The 23,944-nt window shown below is 43.4% G+C and overlaps 3 protein-coding genes across 3 annotated transcripts in view; all 3 read right to left on the bottom strand.

The window, feature by feature from the left end:
- Positions 1-578: 578 nt before the first annotated feature.
- Positions 579-3,846, bottom strand: LOC124151998 (G-protein coupled receptor Mth-like). The gene has a single exon (XM_046524707.2). It carries the CDS (start codon positions 3,772-3,774, stop codon positions 1,558-1,560), a length of 2,217 nt encoding a protein of 738 aa, XP_046380663.2. The 5' UTR covers positions 3,775-3,846; the 3' UTR covers positions 579-1,557.
- A 7,528-nt stretch (positions 3,847-11,374) lies between these two features.
- LOC124152046 lies at positions 11,375-15,607 on the bottom strand. The gene has a single exon (XM_046524789.2). The coding sequence runs from the start codon at positions 14,984-14,986 to the stop codon at positions 12,836-12,838; it is 2,151 nt and encodes a 716-aa protein (XP_046380745.2). The 5' UTR covers positions 14,987-15,607; the 3' UTR covers positions 11,375-12,835.
- A 2,415-nt stretch (positions 15,608-18,022) lies between these two features.
- The window catches only part of LOC124150847 (DNA polymerase delta subunit 2-like), a 28,102-nt gene continuing 22,180 nt past the window's right edge, over positions 18,023-23,944 (bottom strand). Inside the window, exon 10 of the mRNA XM_048392324.1 lies at positions 18,023-19,598. Coding sequence (XP_048248281.1) covers positions 19,441-19,598 — 158 coding nt within the window. The 3' untranslated portion in view covers positions 18,023-19,440. The remainder of the gene's footprint in view (positions 19,599-23,944) is intronic.

Raw genomic sequence — 23,944 nt, 5'->3', positions numbered from 1 at the left:
TTATAGTGTTAGCACACTGAGATACCATGCCGCAGTTTAACATGAATACCCCACTCAGACTCAGTATACTGACTCCGAGCCGACCAGCCCTTTGTTTTAGTTCCTTAATGCCGAGCGCCAGACAGGGTAACAACAAGTACCATCTTTTAAAGTCTTTTGGTATGACGCGGCCGGGGATCGAGCCCCGGACCTTCCGCTCTCCGGGCGGACGCTCTGCCATTAGATCACGGAGGCGGTCTTAAGAGTAAAGAGAGAAAAGAGTAAATAGCTAAACCGAAGAATGGGCCTACCAACACATGATGCCGCTAACTGGTGACGGTTTTGACAACGAAACTAAAGACGTTCACTACTGTTGATATTAATTTCATGTATAACTATTGCCATATTGATTTAACTGCATGTGTCTATAGTAATTTGTGTACCTGGCTAGTTGATACATTAACATAGAGGTGTAGAACCCACAACTTGCAGATTTTAAATATGAATAGACTGAACTATAAATAGAAACAAAAAACACAAATAATGTCAAAAACTAAATACTTTTAATGCAGGTTAGCGTACATTCAAATGTGTGTTGAAATCCTTTTTGGTGAACACCATCATCGAGTATATGTATCCACGTCCCATGCGCGTACCAGTATATTAACATCAAATCTCGAACTGTTTGAAACAGGCAACTATCTTTTGAAGTAACAAATGTACCCGTACGTTGTATGCATATTGCACTAGTCTTATTGACTTATAACATTAGGGGTGGGACGTGTATTGTTAGATATAACAAACCAGCTGGTAATAACGAATAATATGTTAATGTCATTAATTTTGTCACGATTAGTTGACTTTAACCGTGGGGTAATTATTTTTGTTTAGTATCCATATTTTCAAGACAAACGAATGCAGACCCAACTATTTGATGTAATATGTAAAGACGTCACAATAGATATGACATCACAATCTCTCATAATGTTTTATTTTTGGTACCGGCCTTAGCATTTATACAGGCATTAACTCACCCTACTTCGTGTTCTGTCATGTCGAATAAGAAATATGAAAGTTTGTTTCCGCTTAGTTTTGTAGACATATCGTTTTAAGGGATCTGTCAGGTTATTGAATTTCGCCCACGTGTTGATTCCACGTTACAATTGGTCCCCAACAACCATTGCATATCGTAAGAGGCGACGTAAAGGATTTCTGTGATCAGACTTACTTGGTTGATGGTGTGTCGTTGTACCCCTACAAAGTAGATCGTTGCTCACAATATCAATCACTGGATTGTCTGGTCAAGACATTATTTACAGGCCGCTGTCTATAGCAGAAATATTGCCGAGTGCAACACGCATGTACACTAAATGTCGTGTTAATCAGGTTTCACTGCACACGAAGCCATAACAGCGAATGTAATCCGATGCAGTAACAAGCAGTAGTCTGTATTATTACCACATCCAATAGATACAAGGCGTAACACATCTTCTCTCGCTCCGTGGTTCATGTAAACACGTCATGGGGCCTTGGAAAAGTTGTACTGCGATGTTGCAGCTGTAAAAACAGCTTGAACACTTACTGCACTCGGTCTGTGATCTTGAAGGTGAGAACAGTGCTACGTGTGGGGGTTGAGGGCATCTGGCCAGAGGCGGCAGACTGTCTCCGTAGATTGATAAATCGCTCCCGGAGTGAATGCAAAACCCTTCTTGTAAACACAAACGCTATACATATAAACATGCCTTGAAGAGTGTTGAAGATTATATAAATGCACCACATTACGGTGTAAGGGAACAGCGAGGCCAAGAACCCCAACACCCACGTCAATCCCATTACAACAGACAGTTTGACATAAATACCAAATTGGCTCCTGTCACCTTTGCCCAAATAGATAGCAGACTTCCGCTTAGCATCGTGGATATTCTTGGCAGCAATGGAGAAAAATACAAAGTTAAGACAAATGAGAAGAAATAAGGGCGAAGCAAAGAACACAAGTAGGCCTCGTTTGTTTGTTATCCAGCATAACCCACGTCCGTAATTTGGCTTGAACTGACTTTCAGAGACCACGTTGTCGACAGTTACGGCTGCCGTTACAAGAACGATGGCAACTCCCCTGACATAAACGTTGTAAAATATGAACCTCTTCGACGACTTCCCACCATCGCCCGCCTTGACAAAACTCTTGGAGAATGTGAACCAGACATCTGCCGCCATTACGTTCATCCACAAGAATGCGTCCAGGAACAGATAGTGCATCAACGCCGCAATAACTTTACATAAAGTTGGAAAACTTTCAGCCCGTGGTGCGAAGAGCACAGTCAGGTTGGCAAAGAACAACGACGTGGTAAGGGAGAGAATGATTTTCCCAGGAATATTTCTCAGAGATTTGATGAGGGCATATATCACCATGGTAATCATCAGTCCTAATAAAGAAACAAATAAACCTACTGATGTGATGATAGCTGTCATTGGTGAGAAATTAAATTCTGTCTTTTGATCAATGAAAGTTGATATTTCTGTGAAATTTTGGGTTAAATTGGTACACACATAGGCGAATTTTCCATCATAATAGTATTCCGACTGGTCGAATACATATCCCGATACAGTCTCTAATGTGCCGTCTTCAGAAATGGCAAACTCGCTTCCATTTAATCGAAGTCGTGAACAATCACCGGCGTTGCTGCTTAAACTATGGCTAAAATTTGTAACATGTGAAGTCAGTTCTGGATGTACTACAACATCTGTATAAACATTACGACACCTTCGAATGAATGGGTCGTAAACCTGAAATCTGGGACACGTATGTGTCATGTTTACTTGTTGTTGGACCTTGTTTAGTCTGGAGCCTACTTGAGTTGATCCGGTTTGGGTGTTCAAGTCAAACAGAATTGAAAAAGAGTAAAATCCTCTTGATCGAACGCCCTTTCCAAAGGGTCTCACGCCATTGTTTAGGCAGGAGGGAGAATGGTAGTTACACAGGGCACATTCAACGTTATAAAACGTCCCACCTGATTCAGAGAACGCCAATTGCATATGCACACTTGATACACACCTTGATATCATGTCCGTATCATTGAAATCCGGAGCACAACTTTTAATGACATCCGGTTTACACGGTCGGTATTTTCCTTCTTTTTTTGGAGTAAGCTTTTGAAGATGACAATTCTGGTTTTCCAGGATTTCGTCCATCATGGATGCCGCAGTAAGATCTAATGGTTTCATTGAACTGCAGTCAACCGTTGGTCGCCACAACTGATAGGGTTCGTCGTGGCACACAGCGCAGTACAGGTTGCGGTATACAAGGCCCGAGTGATTCCCTGTAACTGGTAGTCTCAGCATCAGATCGCTGACATTGTCAGACTTGCATAAAACCTCAGTCTCAGATCCCAACCAGCTTTGGGGACAACTGACCACAGCTAAAAACCCGTCCTCAGTGGCCACAGTCGAGTCTTGGACACAGCGGAGGTGAGGTTCTATTCTATCAAGTGTCCCCATCTCATCATCGTCTGAGTTAGAATTGTAATCCATGCAACAATCTCCCACAATTCCACAATACTGGTCACAAGCACACCCCATGTCTCTGAAGTATCCTCTTACATTCGATGGTCTCCAGTAATTATTTTGTTGGCACGACCAAGTAGAGCAGGATAGGTTTGGAGAGTTGGAAAAATACACGCCATGGAGTTCTTGCTCCGTTCCAATTACCCCTTGGTCCAAAGTGATTAACACAATCTGGCTTGTGAAAATAATTAAAAAGAAAACCTTGCTTCCGATTGTGTTGGGTACGTTCTTCATGGTGTATCTAACAGCAAGTCTTTCGATACACTGCTGGGTTAGTTCAGATCGCCTTCAATTGGAGCAGGGCTGTTCACGTCACAGGCGTTCATTCAAAATGGTCCGGGATCCTAAACAGTTTACATTAGTGTGCCAGACATACGCCTTGTAGGCATTCACGTGATATCAGACAGCGCCAATGACATAGTTAATACACTGCTAAGATTGAATCACAACACCCACTGCTAACGTATACACTTTGAGTGTCACATATGGCCGGCCATTCAGTGAATTGGATTCAAACAACATGATATATACTTTAATAAATGCAGGATTATTGTAAGGTATGTTATCAAAGTGTTAAAGAAAATACTTACTCTTTTAATTCATTTGGAACGATAACGTTTTTAGGCAGGGGTCTGGACACAATCGAGTGTGTCAGTTGAAACGATGAAGCTTCTCAAATATATAATTGGACATAATCAAATCTGGTTTAATATTGTTATACGAGAGGCATTCTAATGATTTACAAGTCAGATCAGCATAAACCAAAAGTAGTAAACATATACCTTTATTAGTTTATTACGTGTAGTGTTGGAACGTATGAGTGCATAAAGTGAAACTTTAATGTATTATTAAGACCATAGAATAGAAACTGACTTGAGAAGGGGAGGCATTCGTCTGGTGAGACAGTTGTAAACACCAGCCTGTGTATATAAGAGGAGATAATGAACGAACATAGGTGTGTATAACGACCGCCAAGAGGTCGGTGTCATGTTTACATGGAACGTCTTCTGTTACATCAACAACTACATTCCAGCAACCGAACTTTAAACTGACTGCAATGTGTCATATGCGGTATGCGAATCTTGTCGGTTATCTCGCATCCATGAGACTTTTAACTATATGCTGAGTTGTGGGCACGGGCGGCCCAATTGTCTATTTGATGTGCAGAGTTGCGTCCCTTCGGCGTACCAGGAACCTATCATTAGGTTTCTGGATGAATCAGTGCCAAACGCGTGTTCGTTTAAGACCTGCATAACTTGGGACCCTCTTCCCCAACATGGGGCACGCGTGGCCCAGTCGTCTTAGGCGCCGTGATTCGCTGTGCAGAGTTGCGTCCTTTGGGCACGCCAGAAACCTATGATTGCGGGTTTGAATCCCGGTTCGCCCCGATTATGTTTCTAGGTTTGTCAGCACCATACCCGTGCTCGTGGGTTTCACCGAAGTGGTTAATGTCTAAGACCTGCATCACTTGGGGCTTTCCTCCCACATTAAGCTGACATGCCGTGATATCACTGGAATACTGTTAAAAGCGGCGTTAAACCCAACTCACTCACTTAGTCTTCCCCAACAAACTGTCACGCCGTGACATATATTATCCACAGACGGGTTAACGAAACTCACGCACGATGTTTAGTGAAGCTAGAATTCCAAAGCCCTGTGGAATCTTTTTCGGCAGATAGTTCAGGCTGATTACTCTCTGGCTTTGATGTTTTGAATTTACTGGAAACGTAACTCCTTGATTTCATGAAGGTTAAGCTCTGTGTCAAGAACTGTGACTGCAATGCTGCTTCACCGCCTGTGTGGCGTCGACTAAGTGCATCAGTGTGCTCGTGTTCACCACATGGATGTCTAGCTTACATTGGAATAGCTTTACTTTCGTGTATTGAACATAAATACAACAGACCCTCGATAACTCGCGATTTCTTCACACGCAGTGTTCCGTGACTCATGGCCTCCATGGTCACATATCGGTATTCCTTTTGTCTCCAACAAGGTTTATACGGTCCGAAGGAGTTAACGTGTTTTCATTACTCTTTTGTCTTTTAGCAGCAACACGACTAGTCCGTTTGTCGTGAACAAGGACAACAGGGTATATGGACCGCTGCCCAAACACTTTGCTTTACCGGGCAACTGGCTTTGTCTTGTGTCTTGTGTCTAGTAAACATTTTGAAAATGCAATTTGAGCGTCGCAGTATCTATTTCTAGTAGCCATGCCTGAAATAAATCGCTATGCGGAGTTGTGTCCCTTAGGCATGTCAGGAAAGTGTGATCGTTTCGAATTCCATGTACGCTGTAGTTAAGCTTCTAGGTTTGTCAGTACGATACCCGTGTTCTTTGGTTTCACCAAACTGAGTGAGTGAGTGAGTTGGGTTTAACGCTGCTTTTAACAGTATTCCAATTATATCACTGCGTGTCAGCTTAATGTGTGAGGAAAGCCCCAAGTGATGCAGGTCTCAGACGTTTACTACTTCGGTGAAACCCACGAGCACGGGTATGGTGCTGACAAACCTAGAAACATAATCGGAGCGAACCGGGATTCGAACCCGCATTCATAGGTTTCTGGCGTGCCCAAGGGACGCAACTCTGCACAGCGAATCGCGGCGCCTTAGACGACTGGGCCACGCGTGCCCCTCACCAAACAGATAAAAGTATAACGCCTGCCTATCTTGGTTTTCCTTCCACACCAGAGCGGTCGGGGAGCCTAGTGGTTAACGCGTTTGCTCGTCACGCCGAAGACCTGGGTTCGATTCCCGAAATGGTTAAATTGTATGAAGCCCATTTCTAGTGTCCCCCGCCTTGATATTGCTGGAATATTGCTAAAAGCTGCCTAAGACCATTCTCACTCACTCCTCCCACACCAAACATAACTTCAATACCGTTTGAAGCGGCGTAAAACTAAACACACTCATTTATTTACAACATTTACCCCTGCCCTCTCTGGCAACAGGCGATGCCGACTACAATGAACGAGAATTATCAATACATGTACATTAGGGATGCGTTTGGCAGATACGACTCGGATTCCGGTTTCCTCGTGCCTAATTATTTGCTATTTTGGCCATCCCCCGTCAAATTAGTTAGAACGAAGACCAGCAAGAAGCTCTGCCATCAATGTGTGCGTTAAATAGGTATTGCTATCACTAATTGGGACAGTATTTATCAGGCTTGGCGAATCTGCTCGTAAATCATTACCTTGGCTCAAGGACACAACAGTAAAGAAAGCAAAAAACAGATCTGCATACTCTCGTTGTGATTCTCGTCTTCCAGACGTTTTAAGTGAGAACTATTTCCGTACAGTGACCTAGCTTGACATTCAGAGGGTTCATCCGCTTCACCTGGTGCAGTCACTGTAACTTCATAATGATGACGAGATTAGATGGGTGAAGGTTATTGAAATTGCAGTTTCCATGTTTTGTTTCTTTCTCTCAAGTAGTTGTGTCTTGGTTGCCTGTGTGGACAGAGCGTCTGCCTGGGCAGCGGAATGTCGGGAGGTCGATCCGAAGCCATGGGTATCAAAAGACGTTAGAAGATTAATTCTAATAATTGATTTACGTTATTGGCGAGAAACTAGTATAAACCCTATTTTGCAGCTTGTAATTAAATACCATAACATATTATTATCCCCAGACTGTCTGCCGTAACACTGTAAGTCCTTCGTATTTATGTGGAAAAGTAATTAATTTGAAAATATTCGGCTGTTGATGTAAAGTAGTTATACTCGGCTGTTGATGTAAACTAGCTATACTCGGCTGTTGATGTTAACTAGCTATACTCGGCTGTTGATGTAAACCAGATATACTCGGCTGTTGTTGTAAACTAGCTATACTCGGCTGTTGATGTAAAGTAGCTATACTCGGCTGTTGATGTAAACCAGATATACTCGGCCGTTGTTGTAAGCTATCTATACTCGGCTGTTGTTGTAAAGTAGCTATACTCGGCTGTTGATGTAAACTAGCTATACTAGGCTGTTGATGTAAACTAGCTATACACGGCCGTTGTTGAAAGGTATCTATACTCGGCTGGTGTTGTAAAGTATCTATACTCGGCTGTTGATGTAAACCAGCTATACTCGGCTGTTGATGTAAACCAGCTATACTCGGCTGTTGATGTAAACCAGCTATACTCGGCTGTTGATGTAAACTAGCTAAACGCGGCTGTTGATGTAAACTAGCTATACTCGGCTATTGATGTAAACTAGCTATACTCGGCTGATTATGTAAACCAGCTATACTCGGCTGTTTTTTTAAACTAGCTATACTCGACTGTTGTTGTAAACTAGCTTTACTCGGCTGTTGATGTAAACCAGATATACTCGGCTGTTGATGTAAACCAGCTATACTCGGCTGTTGTTGTAAACTAGCTTTACTCGGCTGTTGATGTAAAGTAGTTATACTCGGCTGTTGTTGTAAAGTAGCTATACTCGGCTGTTGATGTAAACCGGCTATACTCGGCTGTTGATGTAAACTAGCTTAACTCGGCTGTTGTTGTAAACTAGCTATACTCGGCTGTTGATGTAAAGTAGTTATACTCGGCTGTTGTTGTAAAGTAGATATACTCGGCTGTTGATGTAAACCAGATATACTCGGCTGTTGGTTTAAACTAGCTATACTCGACTGTTGGTTTAAACTGGCTATACTCGGCCGTTGTTGTAAACTAGCTATACTCGGCTGTTGTTGTAAAGTAGCTATACTCGGCTGTTGTAAACTAGTTATACTCGGCTGTTGTAAACCAGCTATACTCGGCTGTTGATGTAAACCAGATAAACTCGGCTGTTGTTGTAAACTAGCTATACTCGGCTGTTGTTGTAAACTAGCTATACTCGGCTGTTGTTGTAAACTAGCTATACTCGGCTGTTGATCTAAACCAGATATACTCGGCTGTTGATGTAAACCAGCTATACTCGGCTGTTGGTGTAAACCAGCTATACTCGGCCGTTGTTGTAAACTAGCTTTACTCGGCTGTTGATGTAAACCAGATATACTCGGCTGTTGATGTAAAGATGCTATACTCGGCTGTTGATGTAAACTAGCTATACTCGGCTGTTGATGTAAACTAGCTATACTCGGCTGTTGTAAACTAGCTTTACTCGGCTGTTGATGTAAACCAGATATACTCGGCTGTTGATGTAAACCAGCTATACTCGGCTGTTGTTGTAAAGTAGCTATACTCGGCTGTTGATGTAAACCAGATATACTCGGTTGTTGTAAATTAGCTTTACTCGGCTGTTGTTGTAAACTAGCTATATTCGGCTGTTGTTGTAAACTAGTCATACTCGGCTGTTGTAAACCAGCTATACTCGGCTGTTGTAAACCAGCTATACTCGGCTGTTGATGTAAACCAGATAAACTCGGCTGTTGCTGTAAACTAGCTATACTCGGCTGTTGTTGTAAAGTAGCTATACTCGGCTGTTGTTGTAAACTAGTTATACTCGGCTGTTGTAAACCAGCTATACTCGGCTGTTGATGTAAACCAGATAAACTCGGCTGTTGTTGTAAACTAGCTTTACTCGGCTGTTGTTGTAAAATAGCTATACTCGGCTGTTCTTGTAAACTAGCTATACTCGACTGTTGTTGTAAACTAGCTATACTCGGCTGTTGTTGTAAACTAGCTTTACTCGGCTGTTGATGTAATCCAGATATACTCGGCTGTTGATGTAAACCAGCTATACTCAGTTATTGTTGGAAACTAGCTTTACTCGGCTGTTGATGTAAAGATGCTATACTCGGCTGTTGATGAAAACTAGCTATACTCGGCTGTTGTAAACTAGCTTTTCTCGGCTGTTGATGTAAACCAAATATACTCGGCTGTTGATGTAAACCAGATATACTCGGCTGTTGTAAACTGGCTATACTCGGCTATTGATGTAAACTAGCTTTACTCGGCTGTTGATGTAAACCAGCTATACTCGGCTGTTGATGTAAACCAGCTATACTCGGCTATTGATGTAGACCAGATATACTCGGCTGTTTGTGTAAACCAGCTATACTCGGCTGTTGATGTTAAGTAGCTATATTCTGCTGTTGATGTAAACAAGCTTTACTCGGCTGTTGATGTAAACCAGCTATACTCGGCTGTTGATGTAAACCAGTTATACTCGGCTGTTGTTGTAAACCAGCTTTACTCGGCTGTTGTTGTAAACTAGCTATACTCGGCTGTTGTTGAAAACTAGCTATACTCGGCTGTTGTAAACTAGCTATACTCGGCTGTTGTTGAAAACTAGCTATACTCGGCTGTTGTAAACTAGCTATACTCGGCTGTTGTAAACTAGCTATACTCGGCTGTTGTTGCAAACTAGTTATACTCGGCTGTTGTTGTAAAGTAGCTATACTCGGCTGTTGTTGTAAACTAGCTATACTCGGCTGTTGTTTTCAAGTAGCTATACTCGGCTGTTGTAAACTAGCTATACTCGGCTGTTGTTGTAAACTAGCTATACTCGAATGTTGCTTTTTATACCAGCTTCCTATTGTGTTCTATAGTCCAGCTACATAATTGTTGTAATATACCAGCTTCAGGGTGTGTTATAAATCCCTGCTAAATGGCCGATACCATATGCAAGCTACATGACTGTCTCAGACAAAGTTGTACCAGCATACTTTATTTCCAGTAACTTACTGAATGCAGTGGTACGTGTTTGATTGCGCAACAGAGAAACAACTGCTACCTTTACACAGTTTTAAATTTTATAAGCTTTGATTTGTTTGTTTGTTTACGGATTAGATTAAAACGTCGCTTAAAACAGTGTTTCAGTAACATAACGGTGTTAGCTTAATGTGGGAAAAGAAAACGAATGATGCGATGCTAAGACGTTTGCCGTATAACCAAAGCCTATCTGTGATTAATACCAAAGATCCTAGGTTCCTTGTACGTCTAAGGGACGCAACAGTGCACAGCAAATTGCGGCGCCCAAGACGAGTGGGCCACCTACAAACCCATGTACATAAATAATCATTACTACAGACATGGCTACAAGGTATAGATCCTGTTACAGTTACAGCTGTCCTGTGACACTCCAAATGTTTAATAAACACATGACCTGGCCAGTTGCCCCGGTAACGCGAAGTATTTGGGGCAACGGTTAATGTATGGAGTGATCCATAGTTCGAGACAAATGGAAAAATCGTGATCAAGGCGAATCTGGGATTCAAATCAGGAAAGGTTTCCGGCACGCGTAAAGGGCGCTATTCCTTCACAGACATATCCGGTGACTTATGACCCCGATGTCGGATCCAGAGCAAGCCATGCTGGACCTAAATTGTTTCAAGACTGTTGCACTTATATAGCGACGTGTATGCACGTGTGTGTGAATGTCCGTGTGTGACCAGACCTTGTTTTATGCGCCAGTGCGGTTGGTTGGCTGGTTTGTTGTTTAACGCCATACTCAGCAATATTCCAGCTATATGACGGCTGTCTGTAAATAATCGAGTCCGGACCAGACAATCCACCGATTGATATCATGAGCATCGACCAACGCAATTGGGATCGATGTCATGCATCGACCAAGTCTGCGAGCCTGACCACCCGGTCCCGTAAGTCGCCTTTTACGACAAGCATGTCGCCTTTTACGGCAAGCATGGGTTCCTGAAGACCTATTCTACCCCGGATCTTCACGGGTGCGCCAGTGTGGTAACAACTGGAACCATCTTTCAGCGTGTTTTGTTGTGACGGCACAAGACTGCAAGGTTGGAACTACATTTGGTCACACCAACCTTTTGTCAGTCATTTGCAATTCAGGTGTTTGAAGCGGTAGTCGTGATTGGACATTTTAGACGCGTGCCTTTCACTGGCATAAATCCAATGGTATGGGCAGACTGAAGAGGGATGCAAAATCAAAATATATACCAGATTATTATTTTATTTATTATTCTAAGTGTAACACATATAATGTAAAAACATATTATTGTAGTCAAGCATGTTTGTAACTATGTATACACACTACCGGGGATCGTGACAGGGGAGATGGGAACAGTATATACAGGGATGTTTCCTAAAAGAAATAAAGAAAACCTTTAAACATGATATATCAATGGAAACCATGAACATAATTAGTGTTAAGCATTTACCCACTCACTATGATGATGGACACCCTTGAAAAGAAAATTCACAATCGTTTCCCTCTATGGTTGCCAGTATTTCCCTCACAACCTTCCTTCTTTACCCCTTTCATCTAATTCATCAAACAATATCTATACGTATATACTGAACATAAAAAGTTAGGGATCATGAACATTTTTTGGTTAATTTTTTTTTTTTATGAAATTGTGTGCTAAGTCTTCACTACAAAACACATCCCCAAAAATATTCATGATCCCTCATTTTGTTTGCTCAGTATATATACCTGCGAAACACAGACACTGGTCTCATATCAGCACGAAAAATAATGACAGTAAACTACGGTTATAAAGAGTGAGTGAGTATGGTTTTATGCCGCTTTTAACAATATTCGAGCAATATCACGGCGGGGGACACCAGAAATGGGCTTCAAACATTGTACCCATGTCGGGAATCGAACCCGGGTCTTCGGCGAGATGAGCGAACACTTTCACCACTTTAACCGATCGCCTCCGGTTATAAAGAACTCAAAAGGGATATCCAATTTTAGTTCGTTATAACCGTAGTTCGTTATAAGCATTTCGACTGAATTTCCTCTATAGTCGTCGCATTTAAAGACGACTTATCCACAATTTATCCACTCCAAAGGCAATAGCCCCATCACCGTTTTACTATTGTTCATTGAGGGTGTAAATTGAGGACAAGGTGTCAGTACGTAATCCAGTTAGTCCCTTGCCTTCAATTGTCCATTGCCGTTTGAATTGTATAGTCATCGCTGTTTCGAATACACGGACTACATGGCTACATGTTTGTTGTCCAACACTGGGGACTGAACACACCGGAAAGGTGCCTGGCAGCATGTGAAATATATATATATATATATATATATATATAATAACCATAATAAAGGGACCATTTTCAGTACAAAACACCAGACAGGTTTGATTTATCCTTTTGTCAAACGTCCCACTAATACGTGCAGTTACTTTTTTATCCTCTCTTCGAAAAAGTAATTTTGTAACTAATATCCTGAACAAAACAGGTGAGGATTTTATGTGGATATTTTTTGTGATGAAGACAATTTCATTAAAAATGACTCCAAAAACATTAATGATCCCTAACTATTTTCGTGCATTATATAAATTATCACTGTAAACAGTATTTGCCTTTTCATGTTCACTGCTTCCGAATCTAATGTAATTTCTTGCAGATGCCTGCAGGGTAGCGATAACCTCCCAGCTCTTCTTCACGAGAGATCAGCGCTGCGTGTCGGGCTCGAGAGGTTTCTGTCAGTGGTGGCAGACGGTCTCCGAAGATTACTAAACCAGTCCCGGAGTAAATTGAACACCTTTCTGGTACACACAAACGCAACACATATAAACAAGCCCTGAAAAGTGTTGAAAATGATGTAAGTGTACCAGATAACGGTGTATGGAAACATGGACGCCAAGAATCCCAACACCAACGTCAATCCCATCACAACAGCCAGTTTAGCACATATACGAAATTTGAAATCAACACCTTTGCCCAAATAGGCGGCAGATTGTTTTTCAGCATCCAGGATATTCTTGGACGCAATGGAGAAAAAACCGAAGTTAAGACAAATGAGAAGAAATAACGGCACGGCAAAGAAAACAAGTAGGCCTCGTTTGTTTGTTATCCAGCATAACCCACGTCCGTAATTTGGCTTGAACTGACTTTCAGAGACCACGTTGTCGACAGTTACGGCTGCCGTTACAAGAACGATGGCAATTCCCCGGGCGTAAACGTTGTACAACATGAACCTCTTCGACGACCTCCCACCATCGCCCGCCTTGACAAAACTCTTGGAGAATGTGAACCAGACATCTGCCGCCATTACGTTCATCCACAAGAATGCGTCCAGGAACAGATAGTGCATCAACGCCGCAATAACTTTACATAAAGTTGGAAGACTTTCAGCCCGTGGTGCGAAGAGCACAGTCAGGTTGGCAAAGAACAACGACGTGGTTAGAGAGAGGAGAATTTTCCCAGGAATATTTCTCAGAACCTTTATGACTGCATACACACCCATCGTGGCAAGCAACCCCAATAAAGAAACACATAAACCTATTGATGTTACAATAGCTGATGTGAGGGTGAAATTAAATTCTATCTTCGTGTCAATGAACGGGACAGTTTCAGTGAAATTCTGTGTCAAATTTGTACACACGTATGCATATACTCCATCGAAATCGTATTCCGTTTTATCATATGTATATCCAGACACAGTCTCGAGTGTGCCGTCTCTCGAAATGGCAAACTCACTTCCATTTAATTGAAGTCTCGGGCAATCAATGGTGATGTTTGACGTTGTGTTGTTCAGATTGAAACTAATCACGTCATCCAGCTGACTAGCCCTATAGACGCGACGACATTGCTGAATGAATGGGTCATACACTTGTATCGAGGAACATGTGTGTGTAATATTCACTTCTTCTTGCAATTCTTCCGATGTGGATCCTACTTTCATGGATCCACTGTTGGTGTTTAAATCAAACAGAATTGAGAAAGAATACAATTTCCAGTTTGGATCAGTTGGGAAGGTTTTCTTTTGACACAACGGTGATTGATAATTACACAGTGCGCATTTATCATTATAAAACGTCATACCAGTATCAGAGTACACGGGTTGCATATAAGTGCTTGTCTCACATTGAGATGCAATGGCAGTGTCTTTGAGGTCGGGGGCACAATGTTTAATTGCATCAGGTATACAGGGACGATATTGTCCTTCTTTGTCCGGCGGAAGAGATCTAAGGCTACATTCGCGGTTCTCCAGGATTTCGCTCATGCTGGATCCGGCATTAAGATTCAAAGGCGTCCGGGATCTGCAGTCAACCGTTGGTCGCCACAACTGATAGGGTTCGTCGTGGCACACAGCGCAGTACAGGTTGCGGTATACAAGGCCCGAGTGATTCCCTGTAACTGGTAGTCTCAGCATTAGATCGCCGACATTGTCAGACTTGCATAAAACCTCAGTCTCAGATCCCAACCAGCTTTGGGGGCAACTGACCACAGCTAAAAACCCGTCCTCAGTGGCCACAGTCGAGTCTTGGACACAGCGGAGGTGAGGTTCTATTCTATTAAGTGTCTCCATCTCATCATCATCTGAGTTAGAATTGTAATCCATGCAACAATCTCCCACAATGCCACAATATTGGTCACAAGCACACCCAGCTGAGCTTAAATGTCTCCTTGAAACGAGGAGAGGAATTCGATGTATGGTTTTTTTACACGACCACTGGGAACACGACAGCTTCGCACCATCAGGTGTCTGGTCTGTAAACACTCCGTCCGAACGGATCAACACCAACTGCCTGAAGAATACAACGAAAAATAAAGCCTTACATCTGTGTTTCACAGGTTTGTACTCCATCGCGCGTCTAACAGTGAGAGTCTACACACTGATGGTAGGTTGTTAGACGAGAAGCGCTTGGTGAAAATTGAGGTCGTGTCGACCTACATTCTGGCACACTTTCATTCGTTGCTGCAGACCGTGGAAGGATGCACGGTAGAGCTTCCCTCAGCGGACATAAACCTGATATTAATATGAAGTTGAGTACTCGGGCCCCCTCGTGCTGTGCTGATCACCACATAACATGCGTGGGAGGGAGTCGAGTTGGATGTAGATGGTAATTTAGATAATAGCATTGGGCTTTGTGAAGTAATGTTTACAATATAGTTATTGTGTTTTGGTATAAAGTGGATCCAAACCGTCGAAAAAATAATTAATTAGAGAACAACAATAAAGTGTGAGTTGAACTCTGGAAACCCTAATAGGCCAAAGAGAATTGATTATTTGCGGTCTGGAGCTTTTTCTCAACGAAAGTTGTTAATACGTCAAATTTGTTTTTTAGTTTCAGAACGCTCTCATTTATATATGAGGGTGTCGATCCCCGTGTAACAAAGGGGATTGGCACACAATTACATGAAAGGACAATTATTCTTCAACAATTTCACAAAGTATATTCATAATTATGAAATATTTGCCACGAAATACTGTCAAAATATATAATTGGGGCTAGAAGCGTAACATGCCACTGTACATATTACGTAGATACCAAATTAACGGGATCAGGTGGTCAGGCTCGCTGACTTGGTTGATGCATGTCATCGATCCCAATGGCGTGGATCGATCCTCATGATATCAATCACTCGATTTTTTTACAGATTATTTACCAAACCAACCAAATTAAAATTTAATGAGCAAAAATGCGGATTATATTATTCACTTCCCAGAAGTTACGTTATCTTTGAAGAAATATGGAATGTTGCATCTTTATAGCTGCACGTAAATGGATGTGTACAAAAGGAATTAATTACCAGTATAGTCGTATGCGTACGTGCGTGCGTGCATGTATTGCACAGCATGCAACCATATTCCAGCCACATGGTGGCGATCCATTGTCTGGGATCATGGACAAAACTCGCTGGTAGCATGATTAGCAAAGATTAGCAATCTCGTATGATGTAGATCTGGCACATCACACATTATAATTGGATCATATGATCCTCATTATTTGGCTGGTACATGCTATTGTGAGAGCCATGGGCTACTGTGGACCTATTCTGTCAATGAATCACCATGAGAGGGGTTACTTGTGAAATGTGCATGCATATCTGTTAGCAGGAGTGTTAACGTTTGTTTTGTTTGCTGTTTAACGCCGCACTCAGTAATATTCCAGCTATAAAACGGCGGTCTGTAAATAATCGCGCCCGGACCATACAATCCAGTGATTGATATCATGAGCATCGATCTACGATGACATGCATCTACCAAGTCAGCGAACCTGACCACCCGATCCCGTTAGTCGCCGGTTACGACAAACATATTCGCTTTTTAAGCAAGCATGGGTTGCTGAAGACCTATTCTATCCCAGATCTAGAAGTGTCTACTGGTGTTGATGCATTGGGCTACATTGTGCCATGATGCAATATGTGAAGGTGGTATATCAATACTTGTCATTTATACGTGTATATTTGTGATATTATTTGGTATGTAAATTACTACTCTCTGATGGTTTGAGTTCTCAAGTCCTTATTAGTTTCATTGACAAAATACACATTTAAACAGTTCCTCAACATTGCAAGTGTTAAATTGGCATGTATCTTCTCAAAACATCCAGATACATATATCCCATAAAAATGTCTTTGTTCAACCACAGCTGCGGCTACAATTGTGCAGCAACATATTATAAGCCACCAGAACTGAGAGCTGCCAACATCTAATTGAGGCAATTAGGAATAATTGATATATTTTGTGTAAAATGAGCAATTATCCCACAAGAATAGCAATCACCATTAGCATGATTGACTGAATTGTTTTGATGAAAAAATATATATGAGCATTTCTGATTAAATGCTATGTTTTTATACTTACCTGACGCTACACATTCCTGTAGGTGTAGCGTCAGGTGAGGTAAAACATGAGCATTTCTGATTAAATGCAATGTTTTTATACTTACCTGACGCTACACAGTCCTATAGGTGTAGCGTCAGGTGAGGTAAAACATGAGCATTTCTGATTAAATGCAATGTTTTTATACTTACCTGACGCTACACAGTCCTGTAGGTGTAGCGTCAGGTGAGGTAAAACATGAGCATTTCTGATTAAATGCAATGTTTTTTATACTTACCTGACGCTACACAGTCCTATAGGTGTAGCGTCAGGTGAGGTAAAACATGAGCATTTCTGATTAAATGCAATGTTTTTATACTTACCTGACGCTACACAGTCCTATAGGTGTATGGGATGGAAGGAGTCACTTACTAGTATTTCAAGGGCTTAGTTTGGATGACACATGTACATGCTGCAGTGAGATATATACATCATTGCTCTATCAAAACACCCTGGAAAGGAGGTGAAATGGTGTTTAACGTTGCATTCAAGGATATGGTTCGCGACAGCAAGTCAGAAAGCTTCACCCTGACTCTGTATACCTTCATATTGGTGATACCACTGTGTGCCCAACTGCCAGTGCCCTAATCTGGGAATCACCTTTGACTCAACAATGGCCATGGACACTCATATTTCACTAACCAGCAGAGCATGCTACCATAGCATCTATAACATCAGTAAAGTCCGCCATCTACTTGATACTCCAACAGTTAAATTGTTGATGCAATGTCTTGTGACCTCCAAACTGGATTACTGCAATGCATTGTATGCTAATCTTCCCATGAAAGCCATATCAAAGCTACAACGCATTCAGAACTCTGCAGCTAGATGCATCTCTAAAGTTCCAAGATCCAATCACATCAGTCCTGTCCTCAAAGCACTACATGGGCTTCCACTCTCCTTTCGTATAAACTATAAGATATGTATCATCACTCACAACTGCCTCAACAATAGCGACTATCCAGACTATCTCAAAGATCTTATATCCCTGTACTCTCCAAAGCGTGCTCTCCGATCCTCTGGTGGAACTCTACTGTATCAGCCTCTGTCTACTTCTGCTATGTCTGACCGTGCCTTCTCCTTTTGCAGTCCACAGTTATGGAACTCTTTGCCTTTGAATCTGAGAAACTCTGCTTCTAAGGAAACGTTTAAGTCTCTCCTCAAAATCCACTTCTTCACCTCAGCTTTTCAATAGATCTCCTGATTGTTGGCATATGTACATAGACATTTCTTTTTAACTTTGTCACAGCGCCAGTGAGCATCTGTCGATGGATATTAGGTGCTTTACAAATCAATTGTTTTTTATTATTATTATATTATAGGGTCATGAATGCATGTGTGTGTGGCTGCATGCACTGCACACAATGGGCTTGTACAAGCATAATGTTTAAGGGATCTTTGTTGGCTCAGCTGCCATTTGTAACTGTAACACTTAATTAAGGAGGTAACACAATGACAAATACGAGTGAATACTAGAAATGTTATTGGTCTGAGATTAGCTGTACCAGCAAGATTTATTTCATTATTGATAACTCCCTCACACCAATATACACTTAATCACATATTTTCTTAATATACAGGCCAATCTTGATCATCTAGATCTCAGATGCCATTGCAATATGCATTGTTGAAGGTATGTACATGTATCATGGTTTACCCTGCAGACTTTTCTGAAATATGTTCCTGAGAAGTTTCAGATAAAATAGTTGAGATTAACTGCAGAATGCATTTCTACTGATTTCCCATCTTCCCGAGGCAAGAGAGTTAACTGACTTTCAAAGTCCAGTTTCCACCCTTGCCGAACTAGGATGGAATTCCTGGGCTTGATTGTAGCTCCACCAGTGATTATTATGAGTTATGTCCCTTCTAAACCTCTCCTATGGACCAATCCGATTCCATCACTTGTATTTGTTTCAAACAAAATGGCGGCGCCCAGTCAAGATGATCTGATCCATAATCAAGATCTATATTGTGATAAAACAGGTCTTATATCCGAAGTACATCAAATCACGAAAGCACCTTGATTTATAACATGAAAAGGTTTGGAAACTATCAGTTGACAGCGAGCTTCTGTGCACGTCTGCAAATCCTGCAATCGACCGAAATCTGCACGACAGTTTACGAACCGGATTTTGATTTCGTTGCGCGATTTTGATTGGACTATGCATAGACTTGTTAGTCCAGCCAAAATGTAACTCCATAATACCAGCCTAGATCGGCAAGGGTGGAAACTGGACTTTGATAGTCAGTTAACTCCCTTGCCTCGGGAGGATGCTGATTTCCTAACCATTAAGAACACTCTCAATGTAACAAACAACATTTGGTGTCCAGGGAGACTGAGCATGTCCATATATGTCCACTTCACATGTTTAAGAACACCAGGTGTTCTTGTTTCTGCAAAACTGTTCCCAATCAACACTATCTTCCCAGTCTCACTTGTCCACTTCAGGACTGGCCTCTGCTGGGCCGGGGAAATGAGCATCAAAACTGATAGGCTGGCACTCCAGGCTGCGGAGGTTGACAAGGACTGCGGTTGATGTCAGGCTGAACCGCGGGATCGACACCAGGACAACTTCCTGCCCATCAGGACCTGGAGGCAGACAGAACATACTGAGGGAATAATGATGTCCACACAAGCTATAGCTAACCACTTGAAATAAGAACTGCCTTACCATACAACTGAAAGGGAATTAACAATAATGAATCCTGTAAATCTTGAAATTAACGCGAGCGTGAATTAAATGTGTGTGGTCTTTGTTCGCATTATTAAACATTGCATTTATATCAACAATAAAACATTTTGGATAGCAGAAATACCAACTTAGACGTACGCTGTAAACAAACAACTATGTATTCCACATCACTGTTTATTGAGCAGCACTTGTAACAAGTATATAAACAATGTCATTCAAACATTCCTGTGAATTGTCACTGCTGGGGTCAAGACAAGAGTTCTACTCACTTATGTCATCACTGATCACATCTGCAAGTCCAGACAGACGCCACCCACGCAACACGGTGTCCTAGTTCGACATGAGCCAGCAAGCATGTATTGTTTTAGCGGAAGTATTCTATTCAGCGCTAATAAGCGTTGCTATTTGGTGTGTGATTGGATTAGTGTAAGGTTGGATTAAGTCGAGGATTCTCCTGTAAACCTGACAGAGGACATTTTCTTTAGATATAAATCCACTGATGCTTGAGAGGAGGGGGGTGTCGCATTCATATTGAGTCACATTTTTGGCTAGGGGCCAGCAATCACATTCTTTTGGAGACGCATTCATTTCACGATTTACAGAACCTGGGCTCTGTAGACCCAGGTAGGGACTTTGTAAAGTTGGTTTACAGATTTTCCCCAGTTACTACACTTTCGTCAACACTGCAGTTTCACTTAAGTAGTTTTCTTTCTGAAAAGATTTTTGCGGGCAAATTGGTCTTGCTGCTGCTTTTCAAAATTCAAGAAATATAGTTTTTTTATTCTAATACAAATTAGAAAATTTTACAATAACTTGTACATATATATACTTATCCTATCTCACACTATGGATTTCAAAGTTTCCAGCTTAAAAAACCCATTACACCCGAACACATCCAAGCATCGCCATGGTCACTACCCAAACAAATGGGTCAGGCACTGTAATCCCGTGCATATCGACCAAAGCCAAACTGAGCACCTGCCACAACATTCTCTTTCAGAGAGCCGACAGGCTTGTGTGCTGTGATGCCGACAGGCTTGTGTGCTGTGATGCCGACAGGCTTGTGTGCTGTGATGCCGACAGGCTTGTGTGCTGTGATGCGGACAGGCTTGTGTGCTGTGATGCGGACAGGCTTGTGTGCTGTGATGCCGACAGGCTTGTGTGCTGTGATGCCGACAGGCTTGTGTGCTGTGATGCCGACAGGCTTGTGTGCTGTGATGCCGACAGGCTTGTGTGCTGTGATGCGGACAGGCTTGTGTGCTGTGATGCCGACAGGCTTGTGTGCTGTGATGCGGACAGGCTTGTGTGCTGTGATGCCGACAGGCTTGTGTGCTGTGATGCCGACAGGCTTGTGTGCTGTGATGCGGACAGGCTTGTGTGCTGTGATGCGGACAGGCTTGTGTGCTGTGATGCCGACAGGCTTGTGTGCTGTGATGCGGACAGGCTTGTGTGCTGTGATGCCAACAGGCTTGTGTGCTGTGATGCCGACAGGCTTGTGTGCTGTGATGCGGACAGGCTTGTGTGCTGTGATGCCGACAGGCTTGTGTGCTGTGATGCGGACAGGCTTGTGTGCTGTGATGCGGACAGGCTTGTGTGCTGTGATGCCGACAGGCTTGTGTGCTGTGATGCGGACAGGCTTGTGTGCTGTGATGCCGACAGGCTTGTGTGCTGTGATGCGGACAGGCTTGTGTGCTGTGATGCCGACAGGCTTGTGTGCTGTGATGCCGACAGGCTTGTGTGCTGTGATGCGGACAGGCTTGTGTGCTGTGATGCGGACAGGCTTGTGTGCTGTGATGCCGACAGGCTTGTGTGCTGTGATGCGGACAGGCTTGTGTGCTGTGATGCCAACAGGCTTGTGTGCTGTGATGCCGACAGGCTTGTGTGCTGTGATGCCAACAGGCTTGTGTGCTGTGATGCCGACAGGCTTGTGTGCTGTGATGCGGACAGGCTTGTGTGCTGTGATGCCGACAGGCTTGTGTGCTGTGATGCCGACAGGCTTGTGTGCTGTGATGCCGACAGGCTTGTGTGCTGTGATGCGGACAGGCTTGTGTGCTGTGATGCGGACAGGCTTGTGTGCTGTGATGCCGACAGGCTTGTGTGCTGTGATGCCGACAGGCTTGTGTGCTGTGATGCCGACAGGCTTGTGTGCTGTGATGCGGACAGGCTTGTGTGCTGTGATGCGGACAGGCTTGTGTGCTGTGATGCGGACAGGCTTGTGTGCTGTGATGCCGACAGGCTTGTGTGCTGTGATGCCGACAGGCTTGTGTGCTGTGATGCCGACAGGCTTGTGTGCTGTGATGCGGACAGGCTTGTGTGCTGTGATGCGGACAGGCTTGTGTGCTGTGATGCCGACAGGCTTGTGTGCTGTGATGCCGACAGGCTTGTGTGCTGTGATGCCGACAGGCTTGTGTGCTGTGATGCGGACAGGCTTGTGTGCTGTGATGCGGACAGGCTTGTGTGCTGTGATGCGGACAGGCTTGTGTGCTGTGATGCCGACAGGCTTGTGTGCTGTGATGCCGACAGGCTTGTGTGCTGTGATGCGGACAGGCTTGTGTGCTGTGATGCGGACAGGCTTGTGTGCTGTGATGCCGACAGGCTTGTGTGCTGTGATGCCGACAGGCTTGTGTGCTGTGATGCGGACAGGCTTGTGTGCTGTGATGCCGACAGGCTTGTGTGCTGTGATGCCGACAGGCTTGTGTGCTGTGATGCCGACAGGCTTGTGTGCTGTGATGCGGACAGGCTTGTGTGCTGTGATGCGGACAGGCTTGTGTGCTGTGATGCCGACAGGCTTGTGTGCTGTGATGCCGACAGGCTTGTGTGCTGTGATGCGGACAGGCTTGTGTGCTGTGATGCGGACAGGCTTGTGTGCTGTGATGCCGACAGGCTTGTGTGCTGTGATGCCGACAGGCTTGTGTGCTGTGATGCCGACAGGCTTGTGTGCTGTGATGCGGACAGGCTTGTGTGCTGTGATGCGGACAGGCTTGTGTGCTGTGATGCGGACAGGCTTGTGTGCTGTGATGCCGACAGGCTTGTGTGCTGTGATGCCGACAGGCTTGTGTGCTGTGATGCGGACAGGCTTGTGTGCTGTGATGCGGACAGGCTTGTGTGCTGTGATGCGGACAGGCTTGTGTGCTGTGATGCGGACAGGCTTGTGTGCTGTGATGCCGACAGGCTTGTGTGCTGTGATGCCGACAGGCTTGTGTGCTGTGATGCCGACAGGCTTGTGTGCTGTGATGCGGACAGGCTTGTGTGCTGTGATGCCGACAGGCTTGTGTGCTGTGATGCCGACAGGCTTGTGTGCTGTGATGCCGACAGGCTTGTGTGCTGTGATGCGGACAGGCTTGTGTGCTGTGATGCGGACAGGCTTGTGTGCTGTGATGCGGGGATGGTTGGGCAGGCATATAGAGTGTAAGACATATATATATATTTTTCAAATTGTAAAACTTATCCTATCTCACAATATGCATTTTATCCCATTATATCCAGTTGGACTGTGGGGTGAAGATACCTTATCTTGTAATAGGCTGAAACCGTGGGATGTACTCGAGGAAGCTGGTGCTAAACAAGATTGTCACACAGTTTAATGTCAAAGAGACAAGACCTTGTGAGTGCACAAAACACTATAAACAAGTGATAAAAAACCCTTTACGATCCTAGGACATAACATCATGATATCGGGTATAATATGTGTTATGTGTCTTCATGTAGGCAGGGATAATTCTAGGGTGGGGCCTTGTGCTTTTAGCCCCTAAATTTGAAAAAAGGCCTACATTTTCAAATATGATGGGGCATTTTAACACTGTGCTGTATGGGCAAGTGTGGGTGTACCTCTGAAATATTTGAAAATTTCACATAAAAGGCCCATGTCCGAAAATTCTTAAAGTGAACCCTGCATAGGACATCGTTTCAAGAACGACCGCATAGTTTTGAAGTAGAGACTATTCAGCCATGACTTCTAACCAATTCGGAAGGGGACTCCAGTCTATTAGTTCTACAAGACAGACCACCACTTACGCTCAGCTTGGCATCTCTTTACACACTTTGTGTAAGCCAGCTACCATGCTGGCAGGATTGAATATGCTAAGACATAAGAGGTAGAGCAGTATTGTTATCTGTTCTGATGAGCTGCCGTCAATTGTTGCACCAGGACCGAGGGACCGAACTGGTGAAAGCTGTGAACATCGGTGACTTAGATGTCACGCAGATAGCGGGAGGCAAAGACTTATCGGACTTCCAGAAGCAA

This window comes from Haliotis rufescens, unplaced genomic scaffold, assembly GCF_023055435.1.
Source record: "Haliotis rufescens isolate VD_foot unplaced genomic scaffold, xgHalRufe1.0.p SCAF_11, whole genome shotgun sequence".
Lineage (NCBI taxonomy): Eukaryota > Metazoa > Mollusca > Gastropoda > Lepetellida > Haliotidae > Haliotis > Haliotis rufescens.
This window is presented reverse-complemented; position numbering and strand designations above follow the sequence as displayed.

Coding starts and splice junctions, on each gene's coding strand:
- LOC124151998 (XM_046524707.2), bottom strand. CDS start 3,774: ATGAAGAACGTACCCAACACAATCGGAAGCAAGGTTTTCTTTTTAATT.
- LOC124152046 (XM_046524789.2), bottom strand. CDS start 14,986: ATGGAGTACAAACCTGTGAAACACAGATGTAAGGCTTTATTTTTCGTT.